A 16,283-nucleotide genomic window follows, 5' to 3' on the forward strand; every position below is an offset into this window, starting at 1 on the left:
CAGGTATGAGCAGTTCACCCCTAAATATGCAGGAAAATGAACAATGCTATTAAGCCCATATGAATGGAATAAATTGTGGCAACATGAAATTAAGTTTACGCTCTATTTAATTCCGTCCCGCTGCTTATATTACATTTGGTAAACAGGTTTTCCTTTTTGGAAGGTGGAGAAAATTAAGAATATTTCCGAGGCTTTTAATAAAAGGTCTGAAACGCAGGGCACCTGTGTGCGGCGGCTAATTGCGCTAATGGATGTTGGCATCATAACGCTGTCAGTTCTCACCACGCCGGGTAATGGCTGACGGCAGCGGCTCATTGTCCCGCTCGGCTGTTTGCTCATCTATGATCTAATGCTGCTCTGCTCCCCGTGAATCTGAAAGAAATTAGGCTGCTTTTAAATTTCTGTCAGCTGGACGTCTCTTTCAGCGCCAAGTCTCCACTCGTCACCTCATCAGAAGAGCGGTGTCATCAGCCTGCTAACAGCTCTGCTTTTAATGTGACGAGTCTCACACTCATATCAGGGCAGATTTTATAAATATACAGTGAATGAAGGAGGAGTCGGAGTCACATTAATCCTAAATTATCAGATTTCATTTCATTCTGAAGTTAAATGCTCATGTTGCTGATAAAAGAGGAACATTTGAGGACATAATCCATTTTACAACTTGACAAATAGTCTATATATAGTCTATATATAACAAGAAGTAGAGATAGAGATAGAGAAATAGAACCAAGATGTAATTTCGTGTTGTTGTAATTCATTCGAAACATAATTCTGAGATTGCTGATGTTACAGAAGCCGAACATTGAAAGACTATATTACAAGCAGATAAATAGTCTGTAATATATAGTCTGTAATATATAGTCTGTGATATATAGTCTGAGATCTATAGTCTGAGATATAGAGTTTATACATCACAAGAGCGTTAGTCTTTCTAAGAACAACACGTCTTTTTCATGGATATTTGAATTCTCCCTGTTTCCTGTCTGTTTCATGTCCGGACCTCATATTTATAAATGTGAAAACAACCCAATGTGTTGGTTTTGCTTGATAATCCAAAGTTTTACTTGTGTTCAGTCTTTATTGATCAAATCAACGAGTCCATCTTTAATTGTCTTGATTTATTTTAGTGACACATCTGTCAATATACGAATCCAGCGCTGGACCTATTAGACTCAATTTAAAGAATATCAATCACAGACAATATTGATCATCAGAATGCAAATATATTCAATTTATATTAAACAAGTCAAAGTAAAGATTTCTCATATTTGAGAATAGAACAATAACTGACAGTCGGCAAATGAATTTAGTCAAATTAACTGATTTATATCAAACATCTGTTCAAATTGTAGTAATTAAATGTTTCAACACTTCAAGTCACCTTATAGTTTCCAGTAATAGTCGTATTAGTGTAGTTCCCATGTCAGCAGAGGAAACCCTGCAGGGAGATCAGCTGCAGAACAGATGGACACAGATGCAGAAAACACACACGTGTAAGTAAAAGTCGTTTCTCGAGCATCGATGTGTCGAATGTAAAAACCTGTTCTTTTCTCTGCTTTACATCTTTGTGCATTTCACCTGAACATGTCACAGAAGCTTTGAAAAACTGTGTTGGGCGTCGTTCAATTATCTTCTGGCGTTTTTTTAGATTAAACAATGAAGGAAAATAATAATCAAAACTAATTAAGGGATTAATTGCTGATAAAAAATTTTAAAAAAAACAATTAGTTCCAGTCCTGTAATGATGAAATTAAAAAACTGGAGTAGAAGTTGTTAGTTCATGATCATAGAGCTGCAGAGGATTTCAGTTCATACATGAAGTAAATGAATTGTCCCTCAGCACAAACATCCCAGTTTGTGAAGAAGCAGCTTCATCAAACCAGAAACAGCTTATTGATGGTGAAGATGGTTTTTTTTGTCAAGAGATATAAGAGGATTACATGGATCATGAATATGAACCGTTTCTATCCTGTGATTCTACGTCTGATTCCACAAACACTGATGTTCTCATGCTGCTCAGATCTAATTTCAGTTAAGGAACTGCACTGATAAGACGTAACAGCAATATAGTTTATATCAAATTGGACAAAACTAAAAAACGAAATGTTCTTCATTGTAAATCTAACAAAGTGTCGCAGGATTCAACTTTGTTTTGCAGTGTAGTAATGTTGTTATGTGTTGTAGGATGAACGAGAGAGGAGATAAAAGTAAAAGCAGGATATAACTGTGTTTGTTTATTGTCTGATGGAAGCGTTATAATAAAATACATATTATTTCTGGTTTGGTTTATTTTATATAAACTTATAAGCTTGTTCCGTCTTATTAGCGCACTGTAAAATAAAGTGCCACCGAAAAGATACGAATCGTCTGATCAGCTGAACGTAAACGTGTGTGTGTGTGTGTGTGTGTGTGTGTGTGTGTGTGTGTGTGACTCAGCTGCAGCTCGCAGACATACAGAGCAACTGGTTGATGATCTATTTCCGTGATTCACCGTGGGTTTACTGAAACAACAGCAGCGAGAGGTGATGATTAGCAAATTCCACCTTGTCAGAGACGTCAGCGCGGGGTGCAGAGCGAGGTGAAGCTGTTTGTACGAGACGGAGAACAAGCCGATTCCTTCCTCCATCGTTTACGAGTTCAGAAGGGGAAGAGAGAACCGGTGATGTGTTGTACGGTTACACATCAAAACATCCAGTCAGAGTGAGGTGCAGAGTTTTTCTGTGTCGTAGTCAAAACATACAGAAAACCTTTCCCTTCTCTGGCCTGGATTTAAACTAATGCAGCAGCAGCTCAAACAATCAACCAACGCAGGGGCTTCATTTGCCGGTGATTTATGTCTTAAACAACCTCTCCTGGTGCTTCCGCTGCTAAAGGTGAGACGCACGGCCAGTGTTTGTGACAGAGATGGACCGGGCGCGGTGGCAGAGAGAGAGAGCGATGATGCGGGTTTTAAAAAATGCATCACCATTAAAGCAAAGAGTAACCTTGAAGGGGGGTTCAGGCCGGTGCCAGCCCCGGTGACACGCTCTGCCCTCAGTGCTCGGTGCCACGGAGCATGCCAAGCAGCAGGGGAGGGAGATCTGCGGCGCTGGGAGGGCAGGTTAGCGCCGGGGAACGCTCCGGCTCCTCACCCGAACCAAGGGCGCTCCCGCCGACATCTTGTCCAGGTCAACGTGTCACAGGACAAAACATTTTGGAGGCAGAGGAACCGAGACGTCCTTGGAGAAGTCGACACCCAATAAAAAATGATCCCTGTCGACTTGCTTTTGATTTAGTGCAAATCAGAAACACATTTGTTACAGATGGTTGAGAGAAAAGGAAGCCGAGTGTTTCTGTGTTTGTTTGTAAGCAAGATTACACAAAAACCACGGAACAGATTTCTACCAAACTCGGTTGAAGGATGTTGTATCAGTCAGGAAAGAACTCATTCAATTTGGGTGCAGATCCAGGAAATTATGTTCCACTTTCTTTAACATTGTGAGATGCAATTTCTTTTTTGATTTTCCATTTTCCCAGTAAAGTAATTCATGGATCGTGATAGAAAACACAGAGGGGCCCATTCAGGATCTTTGATTGTGTGGAATGTGATGCAGGACTGTTATAGTCTCTCCTGTCTCTGCTCAGTAATGTTTTCTAACCTGACGTCTTCCTGGAGTCGTTGTACTTTATCGTTTACAGCATCGCGGCTGCAGCCACATGCTGGATCGTGATAGTGGATTGTGATCTTGCACTATTTTTAAACTAAGAATGTATTTTTGCACATTAGTATCCTCTGCACATCACATGTGTAGCATCATCTCATATTTTATTATTCCTATCTTAATATCACACAAATACAGTTTTACATTCTCGTGCAATCGCCCTAAACCTTTACACTTCACTTAAATATACAAACAATATGTTTCTGTAGTGAAAGGTGTATATTACATATTCTGTATTTATTGTTTATTTAATTATTTAATCTCTTGTCTTCCTCATTCTGGCTGGTGTGGGATCAATAAAGTTTTATCTTATCTTATTTTATGATTACAACTAGATTGCTTAGATGTAGAATATCAGACTTTTTCTTTAGTGAGGCTGGAGGATGTCGCACCTTGCAAAGCCCTATGAGGCAAATAATAAATATGGGCAATACAAATAAAATGAGATTGATTTATTGAGTGTAAGTCAGTGCATCTGATCCTGAGTGAAATGTACTTTGACCTTTTCTCTCTGTCCGCCTCGTAATTTTGCTTTTATTTCAAGAGGGGGGGAAGCAAAAGGCTTAGGGTCAAGAAACACCTTCATAATGAGAAAACACATAAATGTGAATATGAGATTACTTTAATTATTCCTTGTTTGGAGCAAGACAACGCCCAAAGCTATTACAGGGGTTTCAGCCCAGCAGATGAACAAAGCATTAGCGTATAGCCTGGAGGAGGAAAAATTAAGCCCCACTGGTCCTTCAGCTACAACGGCTGAACTTTACATATTACTTGTTCGTTCAGATTACTAAATCAAGGAACTGCACTTATTTATGCGTTTTAATAAGGCAGTAAAGCCTCAGAGGAAATTCTTTATTGAGACGACTGGTGGAAAAGGCTGCACAGCTGCTGAGACCCATATTTTCAGTAAATAATGTCTTCTGGGCTGTTATGGTATACGGGCGAACATAAAACAGTCCGCGCTGCGTGGGGTCCGGCCGAGGAAACCGTACGTTACGAAGTAAAAATACCGTGCAAGAAACATCTCTTTGGCTTGGATTTCCGGGCAGAGGCTATCCTCGGTATATAACTTGTTTTTAAATCTAACTTCCTCCACTTCTCCCACATTTCGTTGAGACATGTCATCCATCTATCTCGGCCCGCGGCTGCACTAGCTCCTCGGCCGTGAGAGGCTGCTGCAGCGGGGCTGTATTTCAGCATGTTGAAGTGCATGGAGAATTCCCATGAAGGGTAAGGGATTATGGATTTTGGCCTCTAAGCTGCCTGGATGCCCAGCGAGGATGTCTCTGAGCGTAGTAATCTTCAAACACCACGCAGAGTGATGAGTGGGCACCGAGGAGTTCTACTCAGGATCTAAATGTGTTCCGGCAAGTTACTGGTGAGAGCGAGAGAGAGAGAGAGAGAGAGAGAGAAAGAGAAAACACCATTTGGTGCAAAAGAAAATGGAAAAGATCGACTCGGTGGCTCCTTCAGGCAAGAGACACTTTTGATCCTGTGACCTGTTTTGAGCTATAGTCTGTGTCGGAGAACTCGCACCGAGCAAGGGATCATATTGGAGTGGTGCGAATGTAAATGTCATGGTTCCCCATCACCACACATAACTGCAGATGGAAAAAGTCAATTGAGCCATTTTTGGGGGTCAGGTCGGAAGGGGATACAGAACCCCCACGACGAGGGCGACGCTCAAGTCGGGTTCGGACTGCGTCTCAGAAAATGGTTCTCGATGCGTTGGGTATTCTGGCAAGTGGACGATTGTGGGAGAGAATGAAAGAAACAAGCTCGTACGCACAAAGAGAATCTCATGAATGGAACGAGCTGGAGTAAGGAAATGTCAGAGGAAATCAATGGTGACACAGATATATGGTTGATATCGGGAAAAGGAATTTCTCTGACTCCGTCCTGATTGAATTAAAACCCCGACAGCGGCACTTAAATTAAGGCTCTGATTGTTTTCTCGTCTTATTTAAGTGAATTCAACTTGATACCATCGCGGAGCTGAAGATAAGGAGGGTACGAGCAGGGGGGGGATCAGATGGGGGCGAAGGACACCAGCATTTATGGAGATCATATCCTCCTTTAAGAGAGACGCGTCAGTCTATCTGCTCCCATCAGAGGCTGATGTCAGGGGTCAGGGTTTGGAAGGACGCCGAGAGACACCGGAGGACGTCCTCGGGGGAAATCAGAAGGTATTACGATAATAAAGATGCAAAACAACCCAACAAACAACAACGAGCTCGTTCCGGTGGAGGATGAAAACCGAAACTGACCTCAGGGTGTTCAAGGATCAAAAGCTTCAACGCTCGCTTGCTGCTAATCAAATTAAGATCTATGTGAAAAAAAAAACAACACGCTCCCCAGATATAAATCCATAATGTCAACGCAGCTCAGTGGGCTTGTGCAGTGAAGCTGCCTGAGCTGTGTGATACTCTCCCAGATCCTGTCCGGGGCAACAAGCAGGTACATCAATTTGGCGCATGACAAGAAAATTCCCTTTAGGTGACAACGAAATGTACATGCCATTAGATCAGCTGCGGTATAGTGTGATGGAATAAACTGGAGCCAGCAGATGAAAGCTCGGGGGCCCCACACAGCAGAGGAGACTATTAAAGACGTCCCCCCGTCCTTTGTGTTACACTGCCCTCGTTTGGACAGACACAGAACTGATGGTGGGCAGTGGGCAGTGGGGAGTGGGCAGTGGGGAGTGATGATGGGAGTGATGGTGGGAGTGATGGTGGGAGTGGGGAGGGACTGGTTCAAGACACTTAAATCTTATACAGATACTTTGATTTGTGTACACATTGTTTTCTAAGGTGTGTATTTGTTGTTTTCTTCTTCGTCAGACTGGTTGTTAGAATGAAAACAACAAGAGTGGTAGTTATCGATGTACTAATGTTACTAATGATAGTAGCAACAGTTAACGCTGAAGATAACAATAATTAATAATCATAATTATTCTAAATATAATAGGAGCACATACCTCCACCGAGACACAACAGTCCCTTTAGATTCAACCAAGCAGCAACAGTTTGCACAATAGAAATCAGTTTCCTCAATCTGCCTGATTTCTTTCATCAAGATCCTTAAAATGATTCTCTGGTAAATCAGTAAAAATAACTAAACTCTGTTTGACAAAATCCTTGATTAGGATCGAATCCCTCCATTTTGTGTCTTATACACTTTTGTGTTACCTGATGCTCTGCCTCCATCAAAGCACTTTTTGCACGAGCACCACACTCGTGCACGAGACATCCACACACACCTGCTTGTGTTTGCACGAGAGAAGAAAAAAAAAAAAAAAAACCTTTGAACGTGATGCGCGCGCCAGATCTGGCCAATTAGAAACCGGGAGGACAGTGACGTCAGCGGGCGGATGATGCAGCGGCGTTGAATGAGCAGCTGTGTGCGTGCGTGCGTGTGTATTGTGTGTGTACGTGTGTGTATACGTGTATATGTGTGTGGGTGTGTGTGTGTGTGTGGCCTGTCATCCAGACTCAGCCTCGTGCAGCGATGAGCGGAGACTAACGGGTTTCTCCTGCTGGACGTCATCACTCTGAGGTATTTGTGTTATTCAGATGAATCGTCTCCTTTCCTCTGAGATGTTCAGATGTTCCCTGTGCTGTTCCCTGTGTTGTTCCCTGTGGTTCCCTGTCGGAGGAGGAGATGCAGGAAGCCGCTGCTGTTTCCGCTCAGTGACTCAGGCTTTGTTTCGGGTTGTGCTGCGGTTTGATTCCCTCACATTCACACACGTTTACATTTTTAAATCCAGAATCAGTGAATCTCTGTCGCTGTCTCCTTCTGGTTGATCGTTCATTTCCTCCACATCATCGACGAGGATGTTTCGATGCGTCGTGACGCGCGAGTTCCGGGTAGAATCCAGTGGTTGGTGATGGATGTGATGGTTTGTTGATGGGCAGCAGGTGATGATGCACATCTGGAAAACAGCTGGTGTTGGTGTCTGTGTTTAGATCCGTTATTATTATGTCACTGTGATCCGGTTTATAGTCAGTGTTTAAACAAACCTCCATTCGTCCAGAATGATCAACATCAGGAATAAGAATCAGTGAAGAGAAATATTCAATTAACTGTTTTCCAAGATTAATGTATTTGGTGATCAAGCCTGTTTTAGTTGATCTCTATAAGATTTGCTCTCATGAGTTATAAAAACCTCCTGAAACTTAAATCTACTGGTGGATGAAGTGTTCAGCTCCTTTCAGTAAAAGCGTAGACACGATCACTATATATCTTAATTTATAGTATATATTACTATATATATATTACTATACCCTACAGGTTAAAGCCCTCATTCAAAATCATTTATGAGTAAAAGCACATAACTATTTGCTAAATGTTCTTATTGTCTTAAAACTACAGTTAGTTTGTTTATCCACTGCTGTCAAGTAAATGTATTTGAGTATTTGCCTCTAAAAGGTTTTTAGAGAAGAACACAAATGGAAATACTACAAGCTAAAGTACAGGTACATGAACGTGGTACTAAATATTTGCTCTCTGCTCATTACCAGCACCGCCTCTGTCGCACCTTGTGACTCATGCATCAGGCTTTTACAGACCAGGGTCGAGAGGAGTTCCCTTTGTTTTACTGGAGCTGTCGTGTTGTGCAGTGACCATGTACTTGATAGTTTTATACTAGTAGTACTATTACTGTGTCACCAAACTGTGAATGACTCCGTGCAAGTGGAAGAGACTTGAACAGAAGCTGGGATTCAAGCTTTTGTTTGACACATTTGGAGATTTGTGTCTGAAGTAGTGATGAATTATTACAATAAAATGCACCGATGGATCCTTCAAACTGTTAAAACCGTAGAATTATAAACAAACTTAAACGTAAAATCAGAAGATGCTGTGAAAATAATCTGTAAACTTTTGTCAGAATTAGTTTTAAAAAGCAACGTGTTTTCAGGATCAGTGAAACATGATCCAGTTTCTTTGTTCCAGTTAAAAACCTGCAGCTGAGCAAACACAGGGGCTCGAGTCCTCCTGCAGCAGCCGCAGGTTTGATTCCGACCTCGCCCCCTTTGCTGCATGTAATCCCTGCTCGCTCCAGCACAAAAAAATATCTAGAATATGAGTTTCACAACGTACCTTAATGCATATCGGTTAAAAATAAAGGGGATCTGCTGACTTTAAATTGGGGAAATATAAAAACAAGTGTCCCAAACCCTGCTACTGTGTTTCAGGCTCTATCTGTGATCCAGCGTTAGTTTAACCCCTTTGCTGGATAAACCTGAGACTCCAAGTTGTTCTTCTTTCTCCACAGATAATCGTTCAAAATGGACGGAGGACATTTGTGAGTAAACCTCTGTGTAACGCTCAGTTTTTACCACATTGAACAGGTTCTCGTTGTTTATTAAAAGTGCAGTGGACAGATGTTTTGATCCTGAATCCCACATTTCGTTGCAGTGGCTACTCCCGCGACTACCTGGACCGCTTCATCCAGAGCCAGGACTCGTCTGTGGTGAACAAGTTCCAGCAGAGGTACTGGAAAACCAAGCAGACGCTCATCAAGGTCACCGGCAAGAAAGAGGACGAGCATGTGGTGGCATCGGACGCCGATCTGGACGGCAAGCTGGAGGTGAGGAGGAAATAAGAGGGTGTCTCTCGGGGGGGGGGGGGAGTTTTACAGCGTCCTCGCCGGCTGCCATGTTTGCTTCCAGTTGCCTTTAGTCACATCACAGAGTCATTAAGAAACACGGGAGATCCTTCCGCCTCAGGTGGATTCTTCAATTGACTAAAATGGCTTTTTGATTCGCACGATGCCAGCATCAGCTCCGGGCCTGGATCTTACATTAGGCTGCGTCTCCAACCTCCATCATCTGCGCCTCTGTTCCGGGAGTGAGGGGGAATTTAACGGCTGAAATCGATACTTCATAAAAGCCTGGACACCCAACCGTGATTTAGATCGGGGCCCTCGATAAATAAGGCGATAAACCACTCAGAACTTGATATCTACATAATGTGATGTGACATTTTTTAAAAAGCCTTTTAAAAGCTTCAGCGTTTGAAATCAATCAAGTATCTTGGGTTCATCCAGGTTTCAGGTGACTACACACGAGCTTCACTCAAAGATCGGCTGCTTCTCTGACTTCACGCTGGTGTTCTTGTGCCCCGCAGGTCTTCCACTCCATCCAGAGAACGTGCATGGAGCTGCTGAAGGTCATCGAGCAGTACCAGAGGAGGATCTGCTGTACGTTAATCAATCACATTTAATTTGTACAGCCCATATTCACAAGGGCTCAATAAGGATTAACAAGGTGCAACTTCCTCTGTTCTTAACCCTCAACAAGAGTAAAACTACCCAAAAACCCTTTTAATATGCAAGTTCGTATTCCAGAGATGATCCTTCCTCTTTTAAATGCTCTTAAAGCTTAGAGCATTATTAATTTAAGTCTATAAACAATAAAACATATATATCCATCCATCAGTGGTTCAGAATCCCTAAGGACGTCTGAGCTCATTGACCCAAACCCCATCGTCTCATTTGCTGTTTCACTCTTCGTACGTGTACTGAACACTGGAACTTCTTATGTCATCGGATCAAACTGCACATCCATGTTTTCGAGGTTGCACTGATTGAATGTGACCGGCTACATTCTTCGTCTCTCCCGTGCAGTTCTTTCCCAGGAAGAGAACGAGCTGGGTCGCTTCCTGCGCTCCCAGGGCTCGCAGGATAAAACCAGGGCTGGAAAGATCATGCAGGCCACAGGGAAAGCCCTTTGCTTCTCCTCCCAGCAGAGGTAGGAAACACACAAATACCATCGCTGTATCCGTAACCATAGAGAAAATGTGACCTCGTTTAATTTTACTCCCTCAAATCCCACAAAGGGAACAGGGAAGAGCGTCTTGTTTGTCCCAGAGCTGAGTGAGGACACTTCCAGGAACTTTTACCCCAAAGGAAGCAAATAATCCCAGTTACAGGACAAGTTTCCTAAACAGCAGCTGCAGGTTCAACTCTAAAAGATGAATAATTGGTTCTGTATCTAAACTTGTGTTTGCTAAAAAGAGAAATAGGACAAAACAACAACACGTAATTACTGTTAATACAAAGTGGTTCACTTCACTAATATAATAGCTCTGTTATCGTAGTTCCCTGTTATTAATGGGGAATGATGGCGAGGTACAAAAATGTGACAAATACCATGTTGTTTACTACATTCACATTATTCAGTGGAGTGTATTATCTACTATCTAACCCCTGTACACCAGTAACAGCATCTTAACAGTGACTTTAACATCCTGCAGAGTGGCTCTGAGGAACCCTCTGTGCCGGCTCTACCAGGAGGTGGAGACCTTCCGCTACCGAGCCATCTCCGACACGTGGCTGACGGTGAATCGCATGGAGCAGTCGAGGACCGAGTACCGCGGGGCGCTGCTGTGGATGAAGGACGTGTCTCAGGAGCTGGATCCGGACACGCACAAACAGATGGAGAAATTCCGCAAGGTTTGTCTCCGACGTTTTAAAACACACGATAACAGAAATAACTCTTAACATAAGTAACGGCTGTAATTCATGTAGTTCTGATGACCACGATCACTGGGACACTTGAATGGACCTAACAGACCCTTGTTCATGTTATTAGCAACACAGCGTAGCAGCTTTTTCTGCCAGGCCAAATCAAAATTTATGAAAAAAGTCTGTTATACCAGTAATTACAAATTATAATATAGAGTGAGGCCCGATAGCTCGACTATTCCCTTGAATGGGAAAGTCAAATATCAAAGTAGAATTAGTAGAGCACTTTCCTCCATCAAGGCCCTAAAGGCCTGTTATGAAACCACATTTAAATCCACTAGATCCAGTTTTTAATTTGGATCCAGACAAATAGCTCATAGATATGAGTCTCCTGAATTTGTCTGTTTCATCAATCTCCATGAATTATTCCTTCCACCAAGTTTCAGTGAATCCGTTCCAGTATTTTTTGAGTAATCCTGCAGACAAATAAACAAACCACACAACCATCCAGCCAACAAACAAAAAGACTTTAGCCTTGAGCAATTTAATATAATGACTCATCATTTCCCCCCCCAATCTGCTGAAAAGCCCACACGAAGGGCACGAGGGAGGAAAAACAATGAAAGAAGCCACTAGATGGTGCAACACACCGTTAAATCCCACTGTTCACACCGTAACCATCAAGGACCCAGCTCTGCTCTGTTCTCACTGCTCACACCTGGATGACACGTGACCCTGGATGCTGGTGATTTTCATGTTGTCTCTCAGGTTCAGGCCCAGGTGCGCTTGACCAAGAGCGGCTTTGACAAGCTGAAGAACGACGTGTGTCAGAAGGTGGACCTGCTGGGAGCCAGCCGCTGCAACCTCCTCTCCCACGTCCTGACCACGTACCAGGTACACACAGCACATCTGGGTTGTTTGCTTCACTCCATTCATCTGAAACAGGCTGAAGTCAGTGGCTCCAGGGCATCCGGTGACGACAGGAAGGAAGACAAACACAAAGGGGACAAAGGAAGTCCCTGCACAGGTTTAACCATCACAGCAGAGGAGACAGCACTGAACACTTCACAGGACACTCACTCATCTTCAAAGTGTCCTCAGCTGAATGTGCTGCTCTCGGCTTGTTTCTGCTGTTTCAGACCACACTTCTGCACTTCTGGGAGAAGACGTCCCGCACGATGGCAGCCATTCACGAGAGCTTCAAGGGCAGTCAGCATTATGAGTTCTCCACACTGAAGGTCAGAGGTCAGAGGTCGACTCGACCTGAACTGATCCGAGTTCAAACTGTGACGTTTACATGCACCGCAAACTTACAACTATTGACTTTACTCTGAATATTACTAGTTTACATGAGCTGCTAAGATAATATTTTATTCATCTTCCCGTCTGTTTATCCTCTGAGTGTCATACAGCCAACATTTTACTAAAACTCAGACGTTATACTGCGATTAGGACGTATTTATTTCCACATTTTGTGACGACTACGGTCGAAATACTCTACGTCTTCTCCTCGTTCAGGTTTAAGGTCCTTAGAAAATGCTGTTTTCATGACAGTGTCTTATTCAGACTGTTGCCTCTTAACAAGGTTCATATCCAAATATTGGTTGAGTAGATTTAAATCTGGAGAATTAGCATTAACTAGTTTTTTTTCCTGCAGACTTTAAAAGACCCCACGGACAAGCTGGCGAGAAAGAAAGGGAAGAAGAGAAGTAAAGTGGAGACTGAGGACGGAAAGAAAACCGAGACGACAGAAGACCAGTGAGTTGTAAAAAGTTACTCTCATGGTGATCTTTGCTCATGGAGGTAGACCAAACACAGTGAAGACAGGACGTGTGTTTGTTAACATCTTTCTTCAGCTGTCGCCTTATGTACACATGGAGTTTTATAAAGTTCTGGTTTTTATATTTATAGACTCATCTCACTAGCGAGTGGAAACACCAGCGGCAAGACGAAGGAAGGTAAAAAAAAGTACAAAGTTTAACATGTAACTACAGAAGGTTCTTCCAGTATTATCTACTGTGGAAATACATTAGTTACATCACTGTAGATTATTATATAAGTTTGTGTTATTGCTGAAACTCTCTCGATTGTTTCTCATTCACAACCTCCACAGGAAAAGAGGGTCCCCTCTCATCGGGTCCCGAGCTGGAGGGTGAGGAGGACAGCCTGGCCTTCCTCAACGAGATCCTGGGCGGTTTGTCTGTGGACGAGGGCGACTTCTCTCGAGAGTGGACCGAGGTGTTCGGAGACAGCGAGGACGGGACGAGCGCGGCGGCATCCGGGCGACCAGCAGACGCCCGGCAAGAGGAAAACGACTTCTTTCTACCGTCTCATCTGCTCGACCAGAGCTTGAACAACCTGCACTCGTCCCTCTCAGGTCAGGACATGCGAACGTTGTGTGTGCGTTTGTGTGTTTGTGCATTTGTGCGTTCGCGTGAGCCAAAGGTTAAAAACGCCATTCTAACGTTTTGATTTCACTTCATTTTATACCGAGTGTATTTTCCCACACGAATAACTATAAAATATTTAGTGTCTGCTACAACTTTCTGTTCTTTTCGTTTGTCTCTACTTCTATCGAGTCACATCTGAGGCTTTTTTATTTATTCCACTTTATTCACGTCATTCAGTTCTTTCTCTCCTTTCGTCTGTCGGTCGTTCATATAGCAAGAGCAATGCATGATGGGAAATATTATTGGAAACAATGAGTTCACTGTATATGGTTTAAATATCCTCACTAAACGTTGAGCTCTACAAAACATCACTATGTAGTGAGTAGCGGCTGATTTGAGCCGTAGCCTGAATGTTATCTATCAAAAAGACATTAGCTGAGGTTTCGACCATTAGGGAGAAATACTCTCTCTCGGCTAAAACCACGTAAAAAACTTCAAAACCAGCCGCAGTTTCATTAGGCAATGAAAACTAAATAATAACTTGCATTGTCCATGAAATTTCCATGAAATTGACCATTAAGAATAAAAATAAAAGACTAAAATAAACTGCTTTTCCTCGGTTGTAGCTCACGATTTCCACACAGGGAGAAAAGTGGCCGTATAATGATTTATCAAACCCCCGTCTGTCAAAGTAATAGAAGGAAGCTATTACAACATGGCAATTAGATTTGACGACCTATAGGTAATTGCCAACTACTTTCCATTCATCCGGGGCCTGGACGCTGGCTGTGAGCGCCGCGTCTGGTTGGGTTGATTCGGTTTTGTCTATTTCCAGCTTGGACGGTTGTGTGTGGCTGCATTATTATAAAGTCGTTAAGAAATGTGAACCTGTATTCTGTTGTATTTACGTCATTGGATGAAATTAAAATAGAAATTAGTTGATTATCATCGAGTGGTAATCCACCAAGTCTTTGAGGCAGAGGCAGAGAAAAGTGGCCTTCTGATAAAATCACACATTTAGGAAAATAGAAAAACATGTTAGAAAGAAAAACTAATGTCAACAGGTTCAGGTTCTGGTCTGTGGGTTCGGAGGAAAACAAGATGACGATGACTTTTGAAAGTGGAGACTCGGAGTCCAGGTGGTCAGTGAAGCACACACGGGTTCGATCAGTCTCCTTTTTAAAAAAAGCTGTCACAACATATTCAAGCTGCTTGACGTTTTCCACAGCTTGAATTCAAAATTAAGGGACGAGGGCAGAAACCAAAAGCTCATGACCTTCTGTCAGCTGAACGACCGGAGCCCAAAACCGTCAAATCATGGAGAGAAGCTGGTCCAGGGAGTCAGACACGTTAGGATCACAAAGCCTGAAAAACCAAAGCAAACGCAACGAGGGCAAAAGATCAAGAATGTGAAACAAAGCCGACAAATCATTAAGGAAGAAAAACCCCAAATTCCCATGAGCCAAACACACACACACACACACACACACACACACACACACACACACACACACACACACACACACACACACACACACACACACACGCTCCAGTTACACCTCGATCTAAACTTCACTACATTTAAAAAAAAATGTTTTATTACCTCAGAGCCGCGGAGGTTTTCATTGCCGCTTGTCTTTTAGTAGGATTACGCAAAAACTACTAAACCGATTGTATTGAATGTTGGAGGGTGGAGGCCTGAAGAACCCGTGAGCTTTGGGAGCAGATTCTATTTTTCACTTTAGTTTTAAATTACGCCCTCCTAGTTTATTCTACTCTATTTCTTCTACAATATACAATAATAAACTGCTACTTCAGGTATTGCTTTATCATTTGGTATTTTGCTTTTTGTTCATTTCAGCCAACGTAATAAATATATATTTACATAATAAATGATTCTAAATATTTGAGTATAAACTGCGAGTGCAGTATCGACGGCACATTCCAACGTCCTCCCGGGTGATATGTGGTGTTGCTACACGTTTTATCATCAAGATACATAACGGACAGACTCAAAGTAAACTTTTCTATCACCAGAGTTCAGGAGTGTAACTGCACGTTTCAGCTTGTATGTACAGATCCAGTGATAACGGCTGATTTGATCTTGCTGCAGTAATTGTTCTTGATTTGTTTGTGTGAGGCTGTTACACAATATCTGCGCGCGAGAGAGAGAGAGAGATTTGATTTATACGCAGGATCACGATTTGGCACTTTTAGTGTCTGCTGCTGATTAATCCAAACCTTGCGTCTCCTCTTCAGATTGGGCCGACGACGCTCCGCAGCCCGTTGCCCAGACAACGGAGCCCTCGTCTGGGGCCAGTCAGAACGCTCCTAGGCCAGCGGTGAAAGGTAGGACGGAGCTAAACACGTCAAACATGTGAGGTTTAAACGGATAAAAGTAAAAACGTGTCTTTAAGGGAACTTTCTAAGAACTTCTGGGTTTGTTTCGATTCATAATCTTGGATCTCAGCCGGATGCAGAGGTGTTTATATTCTTATTATATTATATTCTAATCCTTTTAACTCATTTCACAGAGAAAGCAGCGATGTCCAAAGACCTATCGGCGTGGTTCAACCTGTTCGCCGACTTGGACCCGCTCTCCAATCCGGATGCTGTCGGCAAAACTGACACGGCGCACGAACAACACACCGCATAGTTCTCTCGCCCCCGATGGGAACGTTCATTAGTGGGAACAGCAGCATATTGCTTCTACTGTGG

At 42.9% G+C, this 16,283-nt stretch overlaps 1 protein-coding gene across 1 annotated transcript; it reads left to right on the forward strand.

The window, feature by feature from the left end:
- The first annotated feature begins 7,063 nt into the window (after positions 1-7,063).
- Positions 7,064-16,283, forward strand: ica1 (islet cell autoantigen 1). Its single transcript, XM_034611312.1, has 13 exons — positions 7,064-7,262; positions 8,983-9,012; positions 9,126-9,297; positions 9,837-9,909; positions 10,336-10,459; positions 10,965-11,163; positions 11,944-12,069; positions 12,315-12,413; positions 12,833-12,933; positions 13,087-13,133; positions 13,289-13,552; positions 15,825-15,914; positions 16,100-16,283. Exons 2-13 carry the CDS (start codon positions 8,996-8,998, stop codon positions 16,219-16,221), a joined length of 1,434 nt encoding a protein of 477 aa, XP_034467203.1. The 5' UTR covers positions 7,064-7,262; positions 8,983-8,995; the 3' UTR covers positions 16,222-16,283.

Source organism: Hippoglossus hippoglossus, chromosome 16 (genome assembly GCF_009819705.1).
Source record: "Hippoglossus hippoglossus isolate fHipHip1 chromosome 16, fHipHip1.pri, whole genome shotgun sequence".
In the NCBI taxonomy this organism is placed as follows: Eukaryota; Metazoa; Chordata; class Actinopteri; order Pleuronectiformes; family Pleuronectidae; genus Hippoglossus; species Hippoglossus hippoglossus.